General features: G+C 39.4%; 2 protein-coding genes and 1 pseudogene across 6 annotated transcripts in view; 2 read left to right on the top strand and 1 right to left on the bottom strand.

The window, feature by feature from the left end:
• nln (neurolysin (metallopeptidase M3 family)) overlaps positions 1-15,971 on the bottom strand; it is a 29,131-nt gene extending 13,160 nt beyond the window's left edge. Inside the window, exons 1-3 of one of the 4 annotated variants that reach the window (XM_028025103.1) lie at positions 15,842-15,971; positions 10,330-10,462; positions 7,430-7,680 (exon numbers count right to left, since the gene is read on the bottom strand). In XM_028025103.1, coding sequence (XP_027880904.1) covers positions 7,430-7,680; positions 10,330-10,370 — 292 coding nt within the window. In that variant the 5' untranslated portion in view covers positions 10,371-10,462; positions 15,842-15,971. Of the gene's footprint in view, positions 1-7,420; positions 7,681-10,329; positions 10,485-15,841 lie in introns of those variants that run through there. The other 3 variants (XM_028025104.1, XM_028025102.1, XM_028025105.1) reach the window with 3 other exon arrangements.
• Positions 4,939-5,115, top strand: LOC114150261 (uncharacterized; annotated as a pseudogene).
• Positions 15,848-25,136, top strand: sgtb (small glutamine rich tetratricopeptide repeat co-chaperone beta). 2 transcript variants are annotated; one of them, XM_028025110.1, is made up of 12 exons: positions 15,848-15,981; positions 18,235-18,347; positions 18,962-19,065; positions 19,343-19,418; positions 20,651-20,750; positions 20,910-21,014; positions 22,181-22,319; positions 22,431-22,493; positions 22,886-22,923; positions 23,050-23,133; positions 24,127-24,247; positions 24,371-25,136. In XM_028025110.1, exons 2-11 carry the CDS (start codon positions 18,248-18,250, stop codon positions 24,236-24,238), a joined length of 921 nt encoding a protein of 306 aa, XP_027880911.1. In that variant the 5' UTR covers positions 15,848-15,981; positions 18,235-18,247; the 3' UTR covers positions 24,239-24,247; positions 24,371-25,136. The 2 variants fall into 2 exon arrangements, with proteins under 2 accessions (XP_027880911.1, XP_027880910.1); XM_028025109.1 differs by having other exon boundaries at positions 24,349-25,136.
• Positions 25,137-25,362: the final 226 nt, after the last annotated feature.

Genomic DNA, 25,362 nt, shown 5'->3' with positions numbered 1-25,362 from the left:
ATTGTATCCTTACCCTGCCTTTCAATAAGGGATATGACGTAAGTTTTTGCTCTGCCGCACTTCTTAAGGAGTTTTGGACACGGTTTGAAAATGCTAAGACCCAGTTTTCAGTATTTGACGTCAAGAAACTGACTGACAACTCCCTGAAAACGGTGATTGTCAGGATGTTCAATGAGACTGTCAGTGCTGAGGACATCTGTATGTGGCTGGGTAGATACTGCACTGTGAGAGGCCAGGCTATGAAGGTGCGGGATGTGGACGGCATCTGGAACTGTGCTTGGCGGGTCCCCATTAAACAATGGGAAGACCCCCAAGGCTTCCAGGGCCTGAAGCATCTCCCCTCAATGATAGTCCTGGGGGAGAACAGGGGCTACATTCACTATCAAGGCCAACCCAAACTGTGTCGGAAGTGTGGCGAGCATGGTCATCTGGCCGAAACTTGTGAAAAAGTATTCTGTGGAAAATGTCGAGAAGTGGGACACACGTTTGATGAATGTACGAACGGGCGGAAATGTAATTTGTGTGGTGGACAGGATCATTTGTTCAGAGACTGTCCAAAATCGTTTGCGAATAAATTGAAAAAAGGAAAAGAGACGCTAACGGAAACGGTTAATGAGCAAGTGGACGCAGCTGGGTCGAAAAATTCAAATCTCCCACCAGGTCCTCTGATTGGAGGAGAGGAGGAGAGGGTGGGAAGCGGGGAGGGGAACGAAGCCCCCCCCCAGACCGAAACATCCAGTGAGGGGGGGGAGATGCTAACCGAAGGCGGAGCTAGCTCGGACTCTGAGGAAGAACAGACGGACAGCAGCGATGATGCCCCCCTCCCCGACGCCCAGCTGGCTAAGAGGCCGGCATCTGAGTCACCTCCCGACCTTACCCCCAAGGTAGGGAAGAGAGGAAGGCTGGAGGAACTCTTCGGTTCTTTCGGAGAGGAATCCAGAGCCTTCCTTGCTGGCTCATCCAATGAGGTCTCGTTCCTAGACTTTGCTCACCAATCAACCCCGAAGGACCCAAATAAGGTAACGGCTTTGGAAAGTCGGCCGACGCCGAGAGTCCGAAGGGGGAATGGAGCTCCAACCCGACCTGCACCACCATGTGGGAAGGAAGAGCTCTGTTCACAGGACAGTCTCTGAACCCGCCTTGTTTTAAATAACTGCCCGTTTTTTAGCATGGGTTTAATTTAGTTTTATCTTGTTTTTAATCCTTTAAAATGTCGTACTCGATTTTAGCCATCATACTCATGACTCTCACTTTCTCAACCATCAATGTTAGAAGTGTGAAGTCGCGAGTTAGAGCCCAGAGTGTTTTATCTTTTTTAACCTCCGTACAGTCAGATGTGTTTTTACTACAAGAATGTTCACTCCCGTTTTTAAAGAATTACACCCGGTGGCAGGACTTGTGGCCACGGCCGTCTATATGGAGCGGCTCCAATGAAAATAAAAATGACGGCGTGGCCATTTTAATAAACAACCCGCACATCTTGGTGAAGGGGAGCACCGTGGTGAGAGAGGGACGAGCACTTTTAGCAAATCTGACTTTTAACGGACAGGATTTTAACCTCTTAAATATTTATGGCTTTAATGACAAACACGACAGGTATGACTTTTTAGAGGAACTGCAGCCCCACATGCTGGGAACAAAACCTTTAATAATTGGGGGGGATTTTAATTGCATTTTATCTAGAAAAGATAGGAAAAGAAATAGACAGGATTTTAAGGTAGACAAAACATCACTTTTATTACAGAGAATCGTTAGGGATTTTAAACTAGTGGACTGTTTTAGAACTATGCATCCTGGAGAGGAGGGCCACACCTGGTTCAGTGGTGATGGCTCTATGGCCTCTCGCATTGATTATTTCTTCATCAGGGATTGCGCCCTAACTGATGCTAGATTGTCACCAGCTTTCTTTTCTGATCACCTCCTTCTGTCCTGCACGCTTTCACTTCCTTCAGGTGCGACGACCGGGAGAGGTCTGTGGAAACTCAACCGCTCCCTGCTGGAAGACCAGGTTCTGGTCGGCCAGTACCGGGAGCGGTACCACGAGTGGCAGACCCTCCAAGACCTGTACGAAACACGAGCACAGTGGTGGGAGATGGTGAAAGGTAGGACCCAGACTTTCTTTCGACAAGCAGGGAAAAATAAAAAGAGAAAAGAACAGAGATGCATGATGGGGCTGCAGAAAAGATTACAAAGATATTATTTTCTAAATCAAAAGGGAATGGATTTTAATAAAGAAATAAGAGAAGTAAAAAAAGAAATGAGCATTTTAGCAGAAATAAAGAGTAAGGGAGTAATATTAAGAAGCAGAGAGAGAGAAATAGAAGAAGGAGAAAAATGTAACAGATACTTTTTTAAGAAAATTCTAAACAATCCAAGTTTTATCTCTGATTTAAAGTCAGAAAATGGAAACATTGCTTCTAACATAGAAGAAAAGAAAAAAGTAATTGAAAAATACTATAGTGATTTGTACTCAGAAAAAATGGTAAAAGGAAAAAATATAAAAGAAACTTTAAATTTCCTTGAGAAAAGTATAGAAGAAAGTAGTTTTTTAGAGCAGGATTTTACCCTTTTAGAGCTTTTTCAGTCAGTGAGAAGTTTTAAAAGAGGAAAGTCTCCAGGCTCAGACGGACTCCCTATAGAATTTTATTTAACCTTTTACGATATTTTAGCACCGGATTTACTTACTGTTTTTACTGATTTTAGCAAACTAGACACACTCCCCGATAGTTTTAGAACAGGAATTGTTACACTTTTATATAAAGACAAGACAGATCTTAAAAACTGGAGACCCATCACCCTTTTAAACGTTGATTGTAAGATTTTTAGTAGACTTTTAGCAGCCAGGATGCGTCGAGTGTTGGGGGATCTAATCCACCCGGATCAAGCCTGCGCCGTCCCGGGAAGGAGGATCACGGACAGCCTGGTACTGATCCGAGACACCATCTGTTTTGCGAGAGACAGACACATTCGGCTGATAGTCCTAAATCTAGATTTCGAGAAAGCGTTTGATCGGGTCTCGCACCAGTACCTCTTCCAGGTACTGCAAAAAATGGGTTTTCCTGGGAGGTTCGTAGCGTGGGTGGGACTGCTGTACCGAGACATCTCCGGCAGATTTATGGTTAACGGGTTTCTGACAAAAGCAGTGAAAGTGAACTGCGGTGTCCGTCAGGGTTGTCCGTTATCCGCCCTTCTCTATGTGGCCTGTGTCGAGCCGCTGGCGCAGATCTTGAGAAGGGACCCACAGATTTTAGGTGTAACGATACCGGGGAGTGGAGGGCAGGTAGCGAAATGTCTTTTATACATGGATGATTTTAACATTTTATGTACAGATCTTTTATCAATAGATAGGATTTTTCAATTAACCGATTGGTTTGGGAAAGCATCAGGGTCAAAATTAAACAAAGAAAAAACAAAAGCAAAATTTTATGGACCATGGAAAGAGAATGAAAAATTAGGATGTCAGTTTCAAGTAACGGAAGAAGAACAAAAAATACTGGGAGTAAAATTTGACAAACATGGAGAAGGAAAGACAAACTGGATTGAAATAACAAGAAGAGTAAAACAGCGACTGGGATTCTGGGGGATGAGGAACCTTACGATAGAAGGAAAGATTTTAATAGTTAAAGCTGTGATTTTACCAGTGTTTTTACTCACCAGTGCTGTTTTTATCCCTCCTAAGAGAGTGTTTTTAGAACTACAACGAGCCATTTTTTATTTCATATGGAACTCTAAATGGGAAAGGATAAAAAGAGAAATCATGTACAAACCCAAAGAAAAAGGAGGAAAAGGAGTCCCAGACCTTCACTTGTTTTTAGGCAGCCATTATACGAGCACGCACCTGAAACAAGCAATGAACCTTTCCAGCAATAACAAAACAAACACGATGACCAGATTCTGGTGCGGGTCCTATCTTAGAAAACTAAAAATGATAAAAAGTGATTTTAGAACTCCAGTAGCTTTTAACCTTCCTCCAGCATATGCTTTTATACGGAAATTTTTAGAACATTTTAGATTGGAAGGAGAGGAGAGCAAGATTTTAACAAATCATCGTCTTATTATTTCTGTTGTGCAGGGCCGGGAACCAGTGACTCCAGTGCGCGGCCTCCTGTATGGAGACGCCTCCACCGTTTGGCGTAACGTGAGCCGTCCCGTCCTTTCAAACAGACTCCAGGACCTGTCATGGATGGTGGCTCATGGGATCCTGCCAGTCAGAGCCGTTATGCACTCCCGCGGCATGTCTGCAACGTCCATCTGCCCCCGACCCGGTTGTGGCGCGCCGGAGTCGGTGAGGCACCTGCTGTGGGAGTGCAGCGCTGCTGTGGACCTGTGGGCAAAAGCCGGCTCCTTGCAATTCCCACACTTGCCAGCAAGGGAGGTCCTCCATGGGCAGCTAGTGCTGTACGGGGTGAGCCAGCAGAAAATAACGAAAAAGGACTTTGCTGAGATCTGGCTCACCCTAGCCACCATCAAAGACGCCATTTGGACCTCCAGAAACTTGCTGGTGAGCAGGCGCAGGCAGATGCCCCCCGTGGCTGTGATCCGGATGGCGGCAGCAACAAGAGGAACATCAAGGGCTGCAGGTGGCGCGCCAAGGACACAGCCACCAAGAAGAATCGCCTGCGCCTCCGTGGACGAAGGAGCCGGGGCTCCACGAACAGAGGTCCAAGCAGCGGCGGCCTGGCTCTCCGGGTGAGGCAGGAGGGAAGGAGCTTCAGGGCGGGTTTCCCCTCTGAGCACCAGCGCTGTTTGGAAGGACGGGACGGCTCCGGACTTGGGAAGGGGTCACCCCGGTCCTGCTCAACTTTTAACGCACAGAGATTTTGTGTTTTATATTCTTGTTCTTAGCTTCTTTTAGTCTGAACTGATGATTTTGTAAGTTATTGAAAATTTCTGTATAACTGAAATAATGTAAATTTTTAAATGCTTACAGTAACAATAAATACTTTTCGAAAGAAAAAAAAATCTGTTCTTATCAGTTTAATATCTGATACGTCCCCTACCCGGGGATCATATATTAAATTGATTTTTGGAACAGGGAGATGAAATAGGGGCTTGCTCCGTCCACTCCACGCATCAACCTGGTATTGCAGTATCTCCAGAAATGGTGCACCCCCCTTTAATGTTAAATGAAAATAAACAAATGTTGTTTACCCTTGTCCTTATGAAGTTTTGGATTTAAAAACTACAACTTTTTTTGCTGCCAGCCAACCCAATACCCCAACCGAGGTCAATTATTATCTCTTACAATTTTAAGACAGGTTTGGGTGAAAAGTAAAATAACCACCTGTCAATCACTTACTATATTTAGTTGCTTCGAATCTGATAGGCCTATCTTTGTTGACATCAAAATTCTATGGATATTCCTATGTAATGTAATATATCCTAAATGAAAACACAGAAGACAAATGAAATACATTTATGCATTAACTACACAGTAAAAAATAAATAAATTAAAAATTCTTTTTTTGAGTTACATTGATCGCATGACAGTGATCACATAGTGATGCAAAATCTAAGCAAACTTAGATAACAAAGTTCCTCCACTGGCTCCCTGTAGCTCAAAGAATAGATTTTAAAATACTGTTGTTAGTTTATAAATCACTGAACGGCTTAGCACCACAATACATTAAAGATCTTCTGCTGTTGTATCAACCTTCCAGACCTCTCAGGTCTTCTGGTTCTGATTCTGCTCTGCACCCCCAGAACCAAACGAGGAGAAGCAGCTTTCAGCATCTATGCACCACAAATTTGGAACAAACTTCCAGAAAACTGTAAAACGGCTGAAACACTGACTTCTTTTAAATCTCGACTAAAAACCCACCTGTTTAGAATTGTATTTGAAATGTAAACAGTTACACATTTAATGATGTAACTTGACTTAATGTCGTGTTTTGATTGTTGATTCTATGTTGAAATTGCACAAAAATCCGTGAGGGACGACGGAGTCCCAGAGTGAATTTCCGTGAAAGAGGTGTACGGCACCTAGTGTCGGAAGAAAAACGGCGAGTGACTGAGGGTCACTGCCCGTAACACAAACCCTGTAAATTCTAGACACTAATAGGTACCATAGAATTGCACAAAAATCCGTGAGGGACGATGGAGTCAGAGAGCAAAATTCTGTGAGAGGTGTACGGAGCCCCGTGCAGGAAGAAAAACGGCGAGTGACTGAGGGTCACTGCGTGTAACGGAAACCCTGTAAATTCTAGACACTAACAGGTACCATAGAATTGCACAAAAATCTTTGAGGGTCGGCGGAGTCCCTGCTCGAAATTCCGTGGAAGAGATGTACAGAGCCTAGTGCCATAAGCCCATTAAAATGCTGTCTGCATCGTTTTAAACTGTGTGATTGTGAGCGTGAGTAGGAATAAAAATAGCAACAGGTATTTTGTTCCATATAACACAGTAGGAGTTTAACAGGTAAACCTTTTATGGATGCAAACTCGACTAAAAACCCACCTGTTTAGGATTGTATTTGAAACGTAATCAATTACAAATTTATTGATGGAAGAAATGCCCCCCGTGGGGTTAAACACACAATTAATGTTGTGTTTTGATTGTTGATTCTATATTGCATTGTGTTTCTGTGTTTTTTTTGTTGTTTTTTTACCCCTCCATGGGGTCGTTTGTGGGCTCTAGTGTCCCTTGTATGACAGTGGGCTGACAGGAAACGGGGAAGGACAGGGGGGAAGACATGCGGCAAATATCGTCGGGTCCGGGAGTCGAACCCGCGACGGCCGAGTCGAGGACTCAAGGCCTCGAAATATGGGTTGCGCTAACCACTACGCCACCACGGCACGCCCTGTGTTTCTATGTTTGATATGATGTAAAGCACTTTGAAATGCCTTGCTGCTGAAATGTGTTATACAAATAAAATTTGATTGATTGATTGATTGATTGATTGATTGAACATGTGAAAAGAACACTTTTACTGCTGTATGGACTTTAGGAATTTAAACAGACATATATTATGACAAACAACAAAAACACAAATGACACTCATGGAGAAAGCATCCCAAATTTTATGGAGAGAAAACAGTAAACGATACTAACCTTTGCTATATTCTTGGCCATATTCTTGGTGTTTTATTGGTGTTAACATAATTTGTCTAAAAGAACTAAACGACAGAGACAAGACACAAAGGCGGTCCTAACCGGTTTGGTGCCCCGGCTGAACAACCACACTGGCTTTACAATGACTCAAACGTGTGTATCTGATTGGCATCTGCTTAGGCCCTTCAAACAAATGGACACAGCAGAGGCTTGGCTTAGTTTTTCATTTAACTGTATTTATACAGAGCTTTATATTTAACAACATAAAGCTCATTTTACCTTCAACTACCAGTTGATTACAGAGAATTTTCTGGCAGGATGAATGCAAAAACTGGTTCTCTAAAAGACTTCCTGAGCGAAAACAATTCACCTTACTCACATGCGTAGTCCAGCTTAGCGTTAGCCAGGGCTTCCAGCGTGTTTTCAGCAGAGACGGTTTCTGTGTGCAGAGATCCGACATCGTCGTAGACCTTCTTCACTCTGGCTATCAAGGTGTCTGTGACGGTCCTGATCTCGTCTGGGGAAAGATCCCATCTCAGAGGATTCCAGCTGTTTTCAGCCTGAGAGCAGTCTCTGGTGGATCTCACCGATCCCTGTGGAAACTTCATTCTCAGGTGATGTTTAGAGGATCTGGAGGAAGACCGTGAACAGTCCATCTTAGTTTCTATGTAGTAGAACAAGGTTTCCCGTTAAAATAAATGCACATGGAGGTGCTGTGGTGGCGCAGGGGTCAAGCACAACCAACGTAAGGAGGCCTTAGTCCTCGACGCGGCCAGGTTTGAATCCCGGCCTGATGACCTTTCCCGCATGTCTTCCCTCTTTCTCGTTACCCACTTTTTTGTCCTAGCACTTTCAAATTGAGGCCACTAGAACCAAAAAACCCCTAAATAAAATAAATGCACAGAACATCGCAAAAGAATTGGTATCCCTTGAACGTTTCCCCAATTTTTCGTCTTATAGCCACAACCCTCAAGGAGTATGTCGTTGGCCTTTGACGGAATAGAAGTAGCGTGAAATTGTGGCCGTCGACATTTTTTCGTAAACAGGAATTTTTAAGTCTTACCAAATTATCCCAGTGAAGGTTCACCAGTGAAGGAGGGCTCGATTCCTGATTTTTTTCCCCAGTCTTGGCCTCTGTCTCGGATTGTTAGGTCTTGGTCTTGTTCGACAAATTGGGCAAAGACCGGTCTGAGACTCAACAGTTTCCGTAGCTACAACCCAGTAGCTTGCCATCATCAGCATGTGAATTTTCCCTTTGGTATTTCAATTTGAGACATAAAGGGCAATATCAATAAAATAGATTATTATTAAAACAGTGATCAGAGCACGACTGCGTCCCACCATCTCAGAAAAATATACGGTATTATCATTGCTAATGACAGTGAAATCTTGTTGCATGTGAATGTTCATAACCCCAGAAAGTGATCAAATTGCATAATATTGAGTGATTGACTAATAATTGTAATCATATGTTAATGTGACAAGCTTAGCTGAACTCAGTTCCTTAAAGAAGACTGGGATATAGCAGCAGGTTGCAGTCATTAAACACCTGAAGGCAAAGATAAATGTGTCTTGAGCATCTAGCAGTAGTTGACACACAAGTGGAAAGAACATGATATGGTGTCCCAAGCGATACGCCACTATATTCCTGACTAGTTGGCAAGTTAAACTAGGAGTGTACGCTCCAAGCCTGAATGCTTGACCCACATTTTTAGAGGATCTAGTGGCTCTGGTGTGGTTTCATGAGAATGTCTTGATCTGATTTTACTCCAGACTACCCACTGTAGTCAGCAGACAATGTGAAATTAAGGCCCGGTCAATTAACCGGATACACAATTGACTCCGGACTTTAACGGTCAATAGCCCTTAGAGCGCATAAAAAGCTCTAACCATCCTCCTTCCATTTTTGAGCTCAAAACCTTGCATGATGTGATTGTTGTAGTTTACCAAAATTAGTCATCAAGTATGACTAATTAGGGCAAAAGGAGCTCCAAATCAGCATACAACCCCAAAATGACTATTTTCATTCCTCTTCCACACTTCTGTTTTTAATACATGTGATCAAGCAACATTGAAGACCAAAGAACACAGCAGACAAGTCAAGAAGAGAGTTTAATTTAGGTTTAGTTTATAAGACATGCATCAAAAGCTTTCAGTCTCTTACACAGCACTGTGCGTTCTACCATTCAGTGATAGAAAAAGTATGACACAACTGCAAACATACAGAATAAGCCAAGATGTCAATGTTGGCCAACTTATATTTATACATGTTAAAAGATTAGGGCTACATCTGACGATTATTGTAGTTCGATTAATATTGATTAATACCGATTATTATGACGATTAATCGAACAAAAAAAATCTTGAAACAATTTGCAGATTTTCCAGTGAAGTCTTTTATAAAATCTTAACCCTAAACAATATTTCAGCTCCTCTTTTAAATAAGAAAATAAACATTTAACTGCCTAAAGTTCAATAACAGGATTCCTTTAGTGAACGCCTGACCATTTGTAGCAAAGAATGCATGTGTGGCTAAATAAAAAAAAAATACTAACATCAACATGTGAAAAGGGTCCTGAGATGATCTGTTGATTATTTTTTGATTACAAATTAATAATTGTATAGCAAAAGCTGCTTAATATGAGATTCTTATTATCATTTTAACAGAATTTGAACCGGGGGTAGCTAAAACTAGGCCACTTGAGGAGTTTTGGGTCGAACATATTTACAGAGAATTTAACTAAAATAATCTCAAATCCAAAATGTGTACAACTTTGACTTAATTACTGGTCTGAGCCTGTTGTTCCTCAAGCAATCGGCTTCTTTGAGTCTGTATATTCCAGTTAACCGACTAATCGTCTCAATATCGGCCGATATCAATGCTAGTGCAGATATATCGTGCAACCCTAGTTGAAATTTGACAATATATGAAAAAAACTCATTTTAAAGCTTCTTTTTATTCAACACGAAGCATCAGAGGTGTCACCGAAGCGTTTGCGGACTTTCTTTTTCCTGCTAGTTAGAAACTTTCCCCATGTCCAGCCGTCGGTGTAAAGTTTCACGGCACAGCAGCGGAATTCCTTCACCCCAAGTTATTTCCAGGCTGGTTATCGGACAACCTTCACACAACAGCTGCAAGTTCACAAGAAATCTTGACGACCAAGAGCAAAACCTCTGAATGTCCCACCACACACACACATTTTTTTTTTAACCATGCACGTGCGACCGTACAAAGCGGTACACACATGTTGAACAGCCGGAAGCAGATGATCGGCATACCTGCAAAGTGTTCTGCACACTGCAACCATTGACGCACACATGCCACCGGATTGTCATGCGCTTATAGCTTTACCAGGGCAGAAAACAAAACTCTTCCGGGTTTACTGTCGCTGCCACAATCCCAGAAGCTGCGCTCCTGTCGACGTTTTCTCTTCTTCTTCTTCTTCTTGAGTTTTTTGGCGGTTGGCAACAAACTTTAAGTAGCATTACCGCCACTTACTGGTATGGAGTGTGGTTCGAGATGGACTATCTATTTATATAAATTTAAATATACTCCTACAAATAACAATAATGAATAAACTAAATAAATAAATCATACATATATATATATATATATATATATATATACACACACATTCATCCATTTTTATACTTAACTTTATACTATACCTCTCTAGATCATGCACATATTCACAAACACACCTACTATAATCAAATTCTGTGAAACAATTTAGTTGTCTTTAAATATTTAATAATTATTTGTATGTGTTTACTCCCCAAATTCTTCCTCAAAATATCTAATAAATTAATCTTTTCCTTAATACATTCAAACTCTCTTCTCATGCATCTTCTTTCTCTTTCATACTTATGACATTCTAATATAATATGCTCTATTGTTTCATATTTTCCACAGTAATCACATTTGCCATTATCATGCTTTTTTATTTTAAAAAGTGTATAATTAAGTCCTGTATGTCCAAATCTTAATCTTGTTATCACCCTTTCCTCCTTTCTATTTCTTCTTCCATTTCTTCTCTCTCCTACTATTTTCTGAATTTTATAAAACCATCTTCCTGTTTTTTCTTCATCCCACCTTTTTTGCCATCTTTCCATCAGTTTTCCTTTAACCATACTCTTTGCCTCAGATTTACTTGTTTTAACTGTAAAACCAATAGGATTTTGAATTGCCCTCTTAGCCATTTTATCTGCTCTCTCGTTTCCTTCAACCCCAATATGTGCTGGAACCCACACAAATATAACTATTAAACCCATATTTTGTATCCTAAATAATGTATGAAATATTTCTAATAAAATGTCCATCCTACTATCTGATTGAGTGTTCTTTAAACTTAATAGTGCAGAGCTAGAATCTGAACATATCACTGTTTTTAATGGTTTTATTTCTTCTACCCATTGTAAAGCTAATAATATTGCCAACATTTCTCCTGTGTATACTGATAATCCATCTGTAATTCGTTTTCCTATTTTTAAATTGAATTCTGGTACTACAAAAGCTACTCCTATTTTTCCATTTATTTTTGATGCATCTGTATAAATTTGCATATATTGATAATAATTGTTTAAATGTATCTGTACTGAATAACTATCTGCTATGTAAGATTTATCTTGTTTCTTTTCCATTATTGACATATCTACTGTTGCTTCTGGTAGAATCCATGGTGGTGTTATTGATATTGGTGTTTGACTTATTTCTAAACTATTCATTTTAAATTCTTTTATTGTATTTTCAATTGTCCATCCAAAACTCCTCATTTCTTTCTTTTCTTTTTCCCAACATGGACTTAAAATTTTCCTAGTTGGATGATCAAATTTATTGCTTTGTACATTTAACCAGTAATTTATTTCTAGTTTTGTTCTTCTTAAATCTAATGGCATTTCTCCCATTTCTACTTGTATTGCTGCTGTTGGTGTGGTTTTAAATGCTCCAGTACATAATCTTAATGCCTGGTGTTGAATACTGTCTAATTTGACCAGATGTGTTTTAGCTGCTGAACCATAAACTATACAATCAAAGTCTATGTTAGATCTTATCATTCCAGTGTAAATCTGTTTTAGTGATTTTCTATCTGCTCCCCAGTCACTGCCAGCCAAGCATCTTAAAATATTTAAGATTTTTTTACATTTATCTACCACTTTTTGAATATGAATATTCCATTTTAGTTTTTCATCGAACCATATTCCTAAAAATTTTATACACTTTACTTGCTCTAATTCTTGATTATATAATTTCAATTTTATTTCCTTGTTTAATTTTTTCTGAGTAAATATCATTACTTTTGTTTTTTCAACTGAAAACTTAAATCCCCAGTGCAACGCCCATTTTTCTATTTCAATAATAACCTTTTGTAATTTTCTTACAATGAAATCTACATTTTTCCCTCTTTTCCAAACAGCTCCATCATCTGCAAAAAGTGAACATCCAATTTCTTTTCCAATATCTTTAAATACATCATTTATCATAATTAAGAACAATAATGGACTTATAATACTTCCTTGCGGAGTTCCATTTTCTACTTTATATTTTCCTGAGATCACTTCACCAATTCTAACTTGTATTTTTCTATTTGTTAAAAAGTCTTTAATCCATTTAAATAATTTTCCTTTAATGTCCAACATATATAATTTAATTAATAATCCCTCAACCCACATCATATCGTATGCTTTTTCTATGTCAAAAAATACTGCCACTACACTTTCTTTATTTACTTGTGCTTTTCTAATTTCATGCTCTAGACATAACGTTGGATCATTAGTGCTCCTCCCTTTTCTAAAACCACTCTGAAACTTTGATATATATCCTTTACTATTTAAATAATATACGATCCTATTGTTAATCATTCTTTCCATTATTTTACATACATTGGATGTTAAAGCTATTGGTCTGTAGTTTTCTGGGTTTGAATTATCTTTTCCTGGTTTTGCTATTGGTACTATAATTGATTCCTTCCAGTTCAATGGTAGTTTTCCCTCCTCCCAAATTTTATTATATAATTGCAATATTATGTCTTTTGATTTTTCACTAAGTTGTCTTATCATTCTATAATAAATCCGATCTTTACCTGGTGCTGTATTTTTTGTCTTTCTGAGTGCAGAGTTCAATTCAGCTTTTGTAAACTCAACATTTAACAGATTATTTGTTTCTTCAACACTCTCTACTAACTCTTTATATTTAAGTTTTGTATTTTCTCTCCCTTTTCTTCCCTCTTCACTAATATTATTTGAACTATGAATTTTACTAAATGTTCTTGCCAATATTTCAACTTTATCTTCATCTCTTACTATATTTATATTATCCATTTTTAATATAGGATATTCAAACTCTCTCCTTATGCCATTCATTCTTTTAATTATTTTCCAAATTTTTTCTATTTTGGTTTCTTTCCCTATTGTGCTACAGAAATTCCTCCAATATTCTCTTTTAGCATTCTTAATAGTTCTTCTTACCATTGCTTGCTTTCTTTTATAATCAATTAAATTCTTATAAATTGGGTTACCTTTCAGTACTTTAAATGCTTTATTTCTTAACTTTATTGCTTTTTTACATTCATTTGTCCACCATGGCACCATTTTCTTATCATTTCTACACCCTGTTTTCTTTATAGAATTATCTGCTGCTTCCATAATTATTTTACTAATTTCAAAATTTATATCATTTATATCCATTGTCATATCTACTTTCTCTAAATTTATTTGACTCAAGTATCTAAATTTAATCCAGTCTGCCTTATTAAAATTCAGTTTTTTATTGACCTTTATATTCTTATTTAAATTTAATCCTACTCTTATTATAATGGGATAATGATCACTACCTATTGTTGAATTTTTATCAATGAACCACTCACAAATACCAGCTAAAACATCTGAAACAATTGTTAAATCAATAACTGATTCCATCCCTGTTCTTACATTGATTCTTGTTCCTCTCCCATCATTAATACATACAAGATTTTTCATTCCCATTAATTCTTCTATAACCTGTCCATTTCTATCATTACTTTTACCCCACAATGTACTATTTGCATTAAAATCCCCACACCAAATTATTTTCCCTTCCAAATATTCGGTTAACTCCTCCAATATTTCAATTGATAATGTTTTGCATGGATTATAAAAATTTATTATTTTAAATTTGCCTTCTTGTTCCCATATTTCAATTACAATATATTCAAGTTCTTTCCCTTTCCCTAATACCTGATATTGTATCCCTTGTTTTATAAATATTCCACATCCTCCTCCACCTCTCTCCTCCTGTCGGTCTCTTCTAACACTATTATATCCTTTAATCACAAAATCTAATGTTGTTTTTAACCATGTTTCCTGAACACAAATAATTTCTGGTTTATCCTCAAGACTATCAACATAACCTTTAAGTTCCTGTCCGTTAGCAATTAAACTTCTTGCATTCCATTGTAATATTAGCATTAATTATTTTCACCTGGTGGTCCTGATCTACCATCTACCTCCAGCTTTTTGTTTATGTTCTCCCATGATCCCTCTTTAAACCCCAAAAACTTTTCAGCTCCTCTCACTATTATTTTAATTTTCTCAGTTTTATGCTTGGCTTGGTCAGTGCAGTTGATAACATATGCTACAAATAATATTAGTTTTTCTACTGATACTGTGATATTATCTTCTGATTGTACTTTGTTTTGCTGTGGGATTTGGCTCGCTATTTGTTCACTCTTTCTTGTTGTCTGCTCCTTCACATTTTTAAGAGCTTCCGCATAACTAATGTTTTTAGTTGTTTTAATCTGTATAATTTCTTTTGCCTTCTTCCTTACCTCACATCCTCCATACGTAACTCTATGTTGCCCTCCACAGTTACAACATTTTTCTTGTGCTTCTTCTTTACATTCTTCTAATTTGTGATCTTCACCACATTTTGGACATCTTTGTTTCCCTTTACAAGCTGCTGCTATGTGTCCATATCTTTGACACTTGAAACAACGAAGTGGTGGAGGGATATAAGGTCTGACCTGAAAACTAAGATAACCTATTTTGACGTTTTGTGGCAATTCTTTCCCTTCAAATTCAATGAGGATTGACAAACTTCCTACTCTTTCTCCATTTATTGTTCTTGACAATCTCTTCAAGTTATTTGCTTTTGCTCCTACAATACTTCGCTTAATTTTATCAAGATCTTCATCTAGAGGGATCCCATAAATCACTCCTCTAGTTTTTTTATTTTCTCCCACAATTTTTTTCTCCAACACAGTTTTTTTACATATATTATCCACATTTAAAGCCTTATTTTTTTGTTCTTCATTTTTACAAACTACCAATAGGTTTCCATCTCTCAAAATCTTTACCATTTCAACATCTCCAATTTTCTTTTTTATTTCTCTTGACACCACAATGGGGCTGATGTTATCCTGTTCTTCTTCGTTCTTAAGTTTTAATATTATTTTAAATTCCTCCCTCACAACTTTCCTCCTAACTATCCTTTCTTCTTCGGAACTACTTCCTTCCAGTTCTCGTTTATTTCCTTGAATATCACCCATTTCCTTTCCTTCATCTGTTTTATGCCTTCCCCGTCCTCTCCCTCTTCCTCTCCCCACTGGCGTCCACCCTTCAAAATCCATGTCTTCCTCATTTCCTGTCTCCATTTCCAACCAAACCATTCACATACCAGTTTATGCCAAAACCCGCCTTTTCCAACTCTGATATGTGTTTTGTTTTGCCGCACTCCGTCTCACAAAACCAGCCTGGCCTCCAACTCCCTCCGAGAAAAAAACTTCCTCTTCTTCCAGCTTCCCTCGAGTCCAACAACCTCCTCTCGACGTTTTCTCTTCGCGTGTGTGACACTTAAAAAAAAGAAAGCTTCCGCAGCCCAGAGCGCATGCGCCGGGGGAAGGAAACGCTCGCCCCGTCCTCATGACGCGGTGGCAAACAGACAGCTGAGGAGCTCAGGTAAGGTGGGCGGGATGGGAGACGCCGATCATTACCCTTTAACGTAGAGCTATTACGAATACGCGGGTTTAAATAGCTGATGCTTCATCCGTTCGGAAATGTTTTCTTCCTCACCTTCTCAAAGGGTTGCGTTTGTGTCAGTCTGCGTGCAGCATCGCTCCGGCTGCAGAGCGTTGTAGTTCAGATTAGGCTGTTTTAAAAGCAGCCAACGCCCGGCTGCGTGCCATATAGCCCGATAAATAGAGCTGATAAATTTGTTGTTGTTTTTTTTAACAGCAAAACGTGTGCATTGTGAATGAAAACACCCCAGTCCCTCCCCTCTTACATCACAGCTCCCGCATCACCGCATGTAGCCGTGTGTCAACACACACACACACACACACACACACACACACACACGGTAAGGGAGGAGTGGGCTGTGCCAGCCGGACCAGAATGAACAGAACAGCGAATGGCATCAGCACGTGACCGACATATGAGGCGGTGTTTGTGTTTTTTCAGCACGCAGACGATATTCCGACCGTCATCGCTTTATTATAGCCCCCCCTGCTGCACCGATTATCAGGTCAGGCGCACAGGAAGCAGTGTGGAGCTGCAACCAACGTGTGAATGCAACAACAGTAAATATGTCCGAATTATGCAATGAGTTGTCCTGGAAACCAGGGACTGCATGAAAGGCCGGAGTCTTTATCATATTTGACTGATGGTAACGTGGAGGGAGTCAGCCTCATATGTTACGATGCTTCTTTTATCAAGAGTACCATCAGCACTATAGGACTAAATATTATAGGACTACAATATATATAAGAGTTTATCTGCACACAGGTATATCTAAAAAAAACCAAAAACTTAAATTGTAACAATTTTCAAGTTATAATTGAAAATTGTACCTTTTCAATTGTAAAAGTTCGCATAATACATTGTGCAAATTTAGCATGTATAATTTTGCATAATTATGCAACATAATTATCATTTGCATGATATATTGACATCATTTGCCAAAGAAGCTGGATGATCACAGTGCTGTATCTAAGCACATTCATGGAAAAGTTAAGTGGAAGGAAAAAGTGTGGCAGGAAACATATGAGTAATCACAGCCTTAAGAGGACTGTCAAGCAAATCCAAGTATTGGATTCAGAGCATCAAGAGTCGCCACTCACAGAAGAACCCTACGCATGATGCTATCAAAGGAACGTGAGCGTCCATAATCCCTCAGCTTTCCTACAAGCTGATTGTCATTAACAAAAATACTGAACGTTTTTAACAATCTCTTTTTATTTTCTTTAGATGTACCTGTGTCAAATCTTCTACAAAAACATCCCAGAAGTAGAAGGAATCTAATAAACTAGTAACAATGGAACAATTTATGGAACATTTCAGCAAACTACCCTTCATATCTTTGTGCATCTCAGTTTATTTACTGGGTGAGACGCTTTATAAACGGCACCTGTGCATTCGCCATTAACTTTTTCATATTTTGTCACACTGGCAGCCACAAACATCCAGGCACTTTATTGGGACCAATGCAGAAATACATCATTTTGAAATTTGAGGCAAGTGTAATAGTTTTTTACTTTTTTTTTTTTTTTTTTTCTTCCACTAAGAAAAGATCTGAAAATCCGATGTGCGTTTCAAATTCAAAGATACTTTCCAAAGGGAAATGAAATGTTATTGTAACTCATATTAATTCAAATTCTTCAAAGAGTTACTGTTGGACGACGATAGCTGTGGGCAGATAAGATCTCCTGTTGCAGTCTGTTTCACAACAAATTTGAGGAAGCCTCTGACCAAATAAATTCTTCCTGTCTTCACTCAGAAGACAGGAAGAATGTAAATAAAATCCAAAGCAACATATTGCAGTAACAAGAACAAAGAGCCAAAAACATGCAGCGGGATCTAAAATGATTGATTAAGAAATCTTGGCTGGGGGATGTAAATTAACAGAATACTCAGGCAATACTACATTCAATCTAAACTCACTTTTTCAGTAGTGTTAATCAGAAAAGTGAACGAATAAGTATATTCGAGTTCCATTTTTTATGTGTGTTTGTTCACTGTACACTAAATCCAGTATTCACATTAAAACTCAATCGCTAATTGGAATAATAAGTTCACATACTAAAAACGACATTTCAATTACACGACCGAAAACCGCGGCAACGTATTTCCCATTTTCTGACAAATTCGTCATGGTGGATTCAAAACCGAGCGCCCTCCTCTTTCCTAATCCGAATCTCCTCCTGTGCTCAACAGTGTCTGGGTCAAAATGGCCGTGGAGAAGCGCCTGGGGTTCGCTATTGTGCAATTTCTACGAGACCAAACTCATCGCAGTGCTTTAAATTCTGATGAGCAAGAGAGCCTGGAGGGTAGGTCAGCTCACCCGACTATTCTGTATACCTGTGTAGAGAACACACTTTGTTTTTCTTTTTTATTGGGGTTTTACATGATAGGTAAACAAACCAGATTTTTTCTTCTAGGATCCCCTCCTAGGAGATTAATAGCTCAAATTCACTGAATTGAATCAAGAGCATCATATTTTAAGGTTTACCACAGACTTGTGACTGGATTTTTGTTTTGACTAGGTCATTCTAAAACATGAATATGCCTTCATATAAACTCTTCCTCTGCAGCCCTGGCAGCTCCAGAACCCTCTCAGTTTCTTGGCAACCTTTTATGGGTTTTCATCCGCAGCTGCCGCGTTTCCTTCCAGGAACCTTCACCAGCTTCGTCGACCGCTATGATGCCGGCAGCACCGTACCTCCTTGTGTAGATTAAAAACATTCATGAAATAAATCAGTCGTTCCTCAACTCAGCTCCAATCTAACTACCAACAGTTTATTTTAGCAGTCCTAGGCTGGTTTCCGTTCCCGCCATCGTACTGAAACATCCCCGATAAACTACTGTAGTGAACTGTCACGAAGCCTCCTCACGCTGTTAAAATTGACTTCCCCTGAGCTGCATGATTATTTCCTCTCTTCAGTTGCAATCCAGTGCTTGGAGACTACCTTCAAGATCAGCTCCAGTGACTGCCATCTCGCTGTATCCCAGCCACTCAGAGAGATATTCCTCAACGCTCTGCTCAAGGTGAGTGGTGACATCGGCGTAGCACGGTGACATGATGGAAGCAGCTGTTGGACACATTGGATGAGAACTGTTAACAGTTAGCTCCAGTTTACCTGCTTTATTGCAAATGTGTCATTTCAAATCGATGCTCTTAAAGGTCAGTCGCTGGGGTCTTGTAGCAAAGGGAAAGTTGAGGTGTCTTGTCCTTTCCTTGGTACTAATAGACGAAAAGAAATCGTCTCTAATAGTTTCATTTATGTTTATTAAATCTCATCCGTGACTTTTCCATGTCACGCAGAACGACAACCTCACCGTACCAGAGACGTCCCCGTCTCCTGAAGACATAGAACGGGCGGAGCAACTTAAAAATGAAGGTATGTTGTCCGCAGATGTAAATGCATCGTTAACATTTCCGTGTTTTGTCAAGCTGCACACAAACATTTCACTGTGTTTTATTGGGATTTTAAATGGTTTTGACAATGGGGGTGGTGCAGGCGTCAGCAAAGTGTCAGATAATATTCAGTCTTTATTGAATGAATAATAAAACAGAGAAGTTACATAAAGCTCAGAGAATCCTGTAGGAAAACAACTAAAATTGGGAGGAATAACAGAGAATCCAGCAGTGAGGTGGAAATGACAAGAGAACCAGGAGAGCTAATCACAGGTGAATGGATGCAGCTGGGGAAGGAAGCAGGCAGAGGCAAACGAGGAAATGATTAACAGCTGGCAAGGGGAGCAGAATGGAGGGGTGAAAATAAAGGGAAAAGAACCTGAATCTAATACAGAAACACCCATCCATTTTCTACCACCTTTGTCCCAAGAGGGGTCAGGAGGGGTACTGATGTCTATCTCCAGCAAAAGTTTCGGGCAAGAGGTGGGGTCACCCTGGACAGGTCGCCAGTCTGTCGCAGGGCAACACAGGGACAAACAGGACAAACAACCATCCACACTTTCGAGAATTTAGAGAAACCAATTAACCTGCCAGTCATGTTTTTGGACTGTGGGAGGAAGTCGGAGAGAACCCATGTATGCACACTCCGTGCAGAAAGACCCCGGGCCGGGAATCGAACCCAGGACCTTCTTGCCTCAAGGCAACACTGCTACCAACTGCGCCACTGTGCAGCCGAATACAGAAACACTAATCTAGAAAAAAAAAAAGGACATTAACAATAAACAAATGATCAAACCAAAAGCATAAATGAGATTAGAAGTCCAAACATTAACAGAAAAGTGCATGATTGTTTTTCTGTCCATTTGCCTTTGCAAAAATCTAATAGCGGCAGATGTCATGGTCGGACAACGGGGAAGCGATGCTGTCCCGTTAACCCGTCATTTCCCAAAACCACAACCTCCTAACCCCCCAAAATATCTTCAGATCTTGTGTGGGATCCACTCAAACCCTCTTAGGACTTTGAATTGAATCTAAGAAATTATTAATAAAGGGTAATAATTGGCCCTTGTGACAATATATTTCAGAAAAGGAACTCCTTTTCCTTCTGCTTCACAACTATTGAGTTGTTTCTGTTGGTTTATCACAGAAAAATGTATATTATCTTGGACTGTAAAGGGTTAAGATCATTTACAATTGTTCTCAAATTTCTTTTAGGGAACAACCACATGAAGGAGGAAAACTACAGATGTGCAGTTGAATGCTACACAAAGGCCATAGATCTGGACCTAAGAAACGCTGTGTATTACTGCAACAGGTACTAAGGACATGTAGTTTGTGTCCAATGCTGTGATTCAATAAAGGTCTAATTGTGGCTTTATAACTTCATGTTGTAAAGCCAGTATACCGTCTTCAGGTGCTGATGCAGACTCTATTAGTGACCACTGATTTCTTTATGAACGTATTTTCTTTGCAGAGCTGCTGCTCACAGTAAACTGGGTAATTATACTGAGGTGACTGGAGACTGTGAAAGAGCCATTGGGATTGACCCAACCTACAGCAAAGCGTATGGGAGGATGGGGTGAGTTTATGACTGTAAACTAACAATAAAGCATGCTGTGCTAATACTGGCATCCCTCATAAAAGTTGTAAAAACCAAAAGCTTCCAATTGAAAAGGTGAAACTCGTTGACGACATGAGCAAATTTAGTTGGTTACTTCAGTGGCTATTTTCCTGTGACTAATTCGTCTTTTGTCTTTCCGCTTGTAAAAATGAACTAGGCGAAACATATCTGTCACATTATGTTTTTGCCACGGGAAAACGGGAAATTGGGGATTAATGTAAAACTTCAGACACACTGTAAGAAATAAGGAAGAAAAGAAAGGTTTAACTACATTCATCGGACGTTAGTAAGTGTAGCAGTGATAAAACAACCAAAAAAAAACAGTTAATACAACCTGTAATTTTTTTCTTGGATATTTGCTATTACTTTACGTAATGCTACTCCAAAACTTTCCCAGAACTTCCTGAGTGCTTCCCTGGTAGTGCACTGAAACTTTTGCAGAACTTGCTGGTCACTTCTAGGGAAAGTACCTCTAAAGTTCCATTAAAACTACCTGGCAGAATCCAGAAAGTAACTCATAAGTTTTGGGAAAGTATCTAGTATGTTCAATGAAAATTGGAGCAAATCACTTGGAAAGTATCTGACATGTTTGAGGAAAGTCCAAGGAAAGTGCCAACTGCATTTAATGAAAGTACCTTGTAAGTTCTAGGTCTTTTCTGGTAAATTCCAGACAGTCTCTGATGAATTCCATGAATTTGCTGGGAAGGCTTAGGGAAAATAAGTTCTGGAAAGTACCGTAACAATTTAAGAAAGTATCATATAGGTTTCATGAAAGGCTCAGAGCAGTGCCCAGTAAGTTCCACTTCTACCAAGGTTATCACAGATTCTCTCTGGTGAGTTTTGGAAAGTTCTGAGAAGCTGTATTCTCAAAATAGTAGAAAGTTGTAGAAAGTTCCAGGAAACTTCCTCCTGGGATAGTTGCAGAATGTAAAACTCCAAGCTGAATCATGCTGCCGTCATGCTGCGATTAGTTTCTGACATTTTCTGTCTGAGATTTCGCTGCTTCCGTACGAGATGTTTTATTTTAGGGTGTTTTACACATTTTTTTTTTTTGCAGGGATGTCACATTGTGGAGGTCCCTGTGTATATTGAATCTGATTTGTCTACCTTGTGTGTGGGTGCAGTTTGGCTTTGACTGCAATGAATCAGTATCCAGAGGCGATTTCATACTTCAAGAAAGCCCTGGTTCTAGACCCGGAGAATGACACATATAAATCCAACCTGAAGATCGCAGAGCAGAAGCATAAAGAAGCTTCCAGCCCAGTGAGTCCAAATGGGAATGTTTTACTTTAGTTATTACTGATTACTTGGTTGTTGTTAACTTAATCTGTTTGTTGTTGTTGTTTTTTTTAAATCTCCAACACTCTGGTACAGATTGCTGCCGGATTGGGATTTGACATGGCAAGTTTAATCAACAACCCAGCCTTCATCAGCATGGTGAGACTCCTGGTAACTCTGTTGTACTTGGGAAAAGTTTTGACAAAAAGCTTGTCGACATAGGTGGCCAGGATCTTCAACACTGGTTCCTATGAACCATTAAAGTTATTGCGTTGTTAAAACGTCCTACCCTGGGCTCCTAGCATGTAAAAACTATGAGACGTGGGAGGGCCAGCCAGGTCAAGAACACGTCTACAAACCTGCCAAGGTTTTACTGCAGCAACGACAAGACACATCTGAATCCAATAGCAGTCCAGCTGCATTCAGACCCCACAGCAAGGATTTACGAGCCCCGTTTCGTCATAAAACCGCCAATACGATCAGCGGTAAATTGTTCCTTCTACAGCGTTTGTGTGCGATCCGATTGATTTCGGCTCCATTTCTGTTTACAGGCCGCGAGCGTCATGCAGAACCAGCAAGTCCAGCAGCTGTGAGTGCAATGCAGATTTAACCGTGTTTGGAATTGGCTCAAAAGCACGAATGGAATCTGTAGTTTTAATAGTTTGTTTTCTTCTTTTTTAATTGCACAACCTACTCGCTGTCTCTGTGTGCTCAGCATGTCGGGCATGATGTCGAATGCAGTTAGAGGTCCTGCCGCAGGAGTGGGAGGACTGTCTGACATCTCCAGCTTGATTGAGGCGTAAGTGGAAGAGTGAAGACAGAAGATTTGTACAAGTTATGACTTTGCTTCAGTTTATGGAATGAATCCTGGAGCTATTTCCAGGATTCATTCCAGCTGCTGCTGGTATTGATCCATTTGTCTTTGGCAAGAAAGCAACTGAGCAATAACGCCGCTTGTAATTCTTCCATATAAAATGACATTGTCAAAGCTCCACCTCCTATTTGTGCAATACTTCATGTCTTCTGCAAAACATAGCTTTATTGGTTTAATAATTGAATTCATGTAAACCATACAACTAGCTGTAACCTAGTTGTAAGCTAGGTTAAAGCTTACAACTAGCAATGTTATGGCCTTAACTTGTAAATTCCAAATTAGAGCTCACATCGATTAATCCAATTAATTGAAATAATCGTCAAGTAATTTAATAGTCAATTAATTGTTAACTGGAGAATACGGACCACAAATAGGCAATTTGCTGAAAGAACAACACAATCAGAACAAAAGTATTTTTTAGCTGTGGATTAATCGTGATTAGTTGATTATTCGAAATAAAAACTAATTTAATAAGTAACCATTAACTGGAGGACAAGAGTAGAAAAAGGCCATAAGACACTTGGAGCATAAGTCATTTTTATTTAGCCGCAGATGCATCCTTTGCTACAAATGATCAAGTGCATATTATATAAATGCTATGTTAAATCGTTTTAAGGAATAAAATTATTATTTAGAAAAGGAAATACCGCAAGTCTTTCTAATATTGTATAAAAAGGGCTTAAGTCAAAATTAAATAAAACATTTGCAGAATTTTTTTATTTTTTATTATTATCCAATTAATTATAATCCGTTACTAAAATAATTCATTGCAGCCCTATTCCAAACATCTTTGGGCATTTTCCTAAGAAATATGCAGCTTGCATTTTATATTCCCAACCTTTCTGGATGTTTAACAATATAACAAGACTTCCTCCTTCTTGCCTTTTTTTTTTTTCTTTCTTTTTCCCCCCACATCAGGGGCCAGCAGTTCGCCCAGCAAATCCAGCAGCAGAACCCAGAGCTCATCGAGCAGCTAAGGAACCACATCCGGAGCCGTTCCTTCAGCGGCAGCGCCGAGGAGCACTCATGATTCATTCGGGTATTCTTTCACTTTAAAGCGAAACTCTCTCCAGCAGCAGACCGTGCACCCATCCGGGTCTCATTTGTACAGCCGTAACAGCCGAGTTAATTTCATTGCAGACACTTTTTATTTGCCTCCGAGGAAGAGCAACCATATGGCGCGATGATAATCTCCACACCCATTTCTTTGAGTCAAGTCCCCGGCACAGCTGGAAAGAAGAGACGAGGATGGGGTCGAAGGCACTTTACTTAGACTAAAGGAGAAGAAAAAAAGAAAACAAAAAACTGGAGAATGGACCATTAAATAAAACATCCCACCCAAGTAAGACAACACCTGGTGATGAAACAGGAGCCTAGATGTCAGTCAGACCATGAAGTGAATATTGTCTCCAGTCAGAGTCACCGTGTTGGATGTGGCGAAGTCTCTACCTTCTTCATAAGGTCGAGGATTCATCTCTTTATTCATAATACAGAAAGAGTGGAGGAGGAATGTAATTTAAACAGTTTAGCAGGGAAAATTGCAGCTTTTTTTCATACAAATACAACATCAAGCTTTGTTTATAATGTTTAATATTATTTTTATAGTCAGAATCAACTTTTAACACCATACTCGCTTTGTTTGAATAACTATAATAATAATAATTAAAAAAAAACATTCAGCCGTTGAATATTACGGGACTCACATCACTGCTATTTAATGCGTACACTTAATCATTAAGGCAACAATGTAATTGTATTAGCAGTGTTTGCAGCCTGTTCAGTTGGTGACCAACAACATATTCCTGTTCGTTTCTGCATGCTCTTAAATCTGGCATTTGAGATCAGAAGCTTTATGGAAAGTAATGTATCGCTAAGGCAGCACTTTGTTTTTTCTTGGGAGGAAAAAGAAATAAATGTCTCAAAAGTAACCGCCTCTTTTTTCTTTTTTATGGGAAAATAACATGAAATATTTAAATCCTTTTGTAACTTGATATGGACAATCGTGTGCAAGATGTGAAGTGGAAAGATAAATGTTTTCATACGTTTTTACAAACAAAAAATCAGAAACTTGTGTTTTTTTTGGGGGATATTTTAACCTCATTTTGCAGTATTTACAGCCCCGAGTCTTTTGCGGTATATCCCTACTGGCTATGC

The sequence above is a fragment of the Xiphophorus couchianus genome, chromosome 8 (assembly GCF_001444195.1).
Source record: "Xiphophorus couchianus chromosome 8, X_couchianus-1.0, whole genome shotgun sequence".
Lineage (NCBI taxonomy): Eukaryota > Metazoa > Chordata > Actinopteri > Cyprinodontiformes > Poeciliidae > Xiphophorus > Xiphophorus couchianus.
This window is presented reverse-complemented; position numbering and strand designations above follow the sequence as displayed.

Coding starts and splice junctions, on each gene's coding strand:
- sgtb (XM_028025110.1), top strand. CDS start 18,248: ATGGCCGTGGAGAAGCGCCTGGGGTTCGCTATTGTGCAATTTCTACGA. Junction 18,348..18,961: donor TGAGCAAGAGAGCCTGGAGG/GTAGGTCAGCTC, acceptor TCCTCTCTTCAG/TTGCAATCCAGTGCTTGGAG. Junction 19,419..20,650: donor GGAGCAACTTAAAAATGAAG/GTATGTTGTCCG, acceptor AATTTCTTTTAG/GGAACAACCACATGAAGGAG.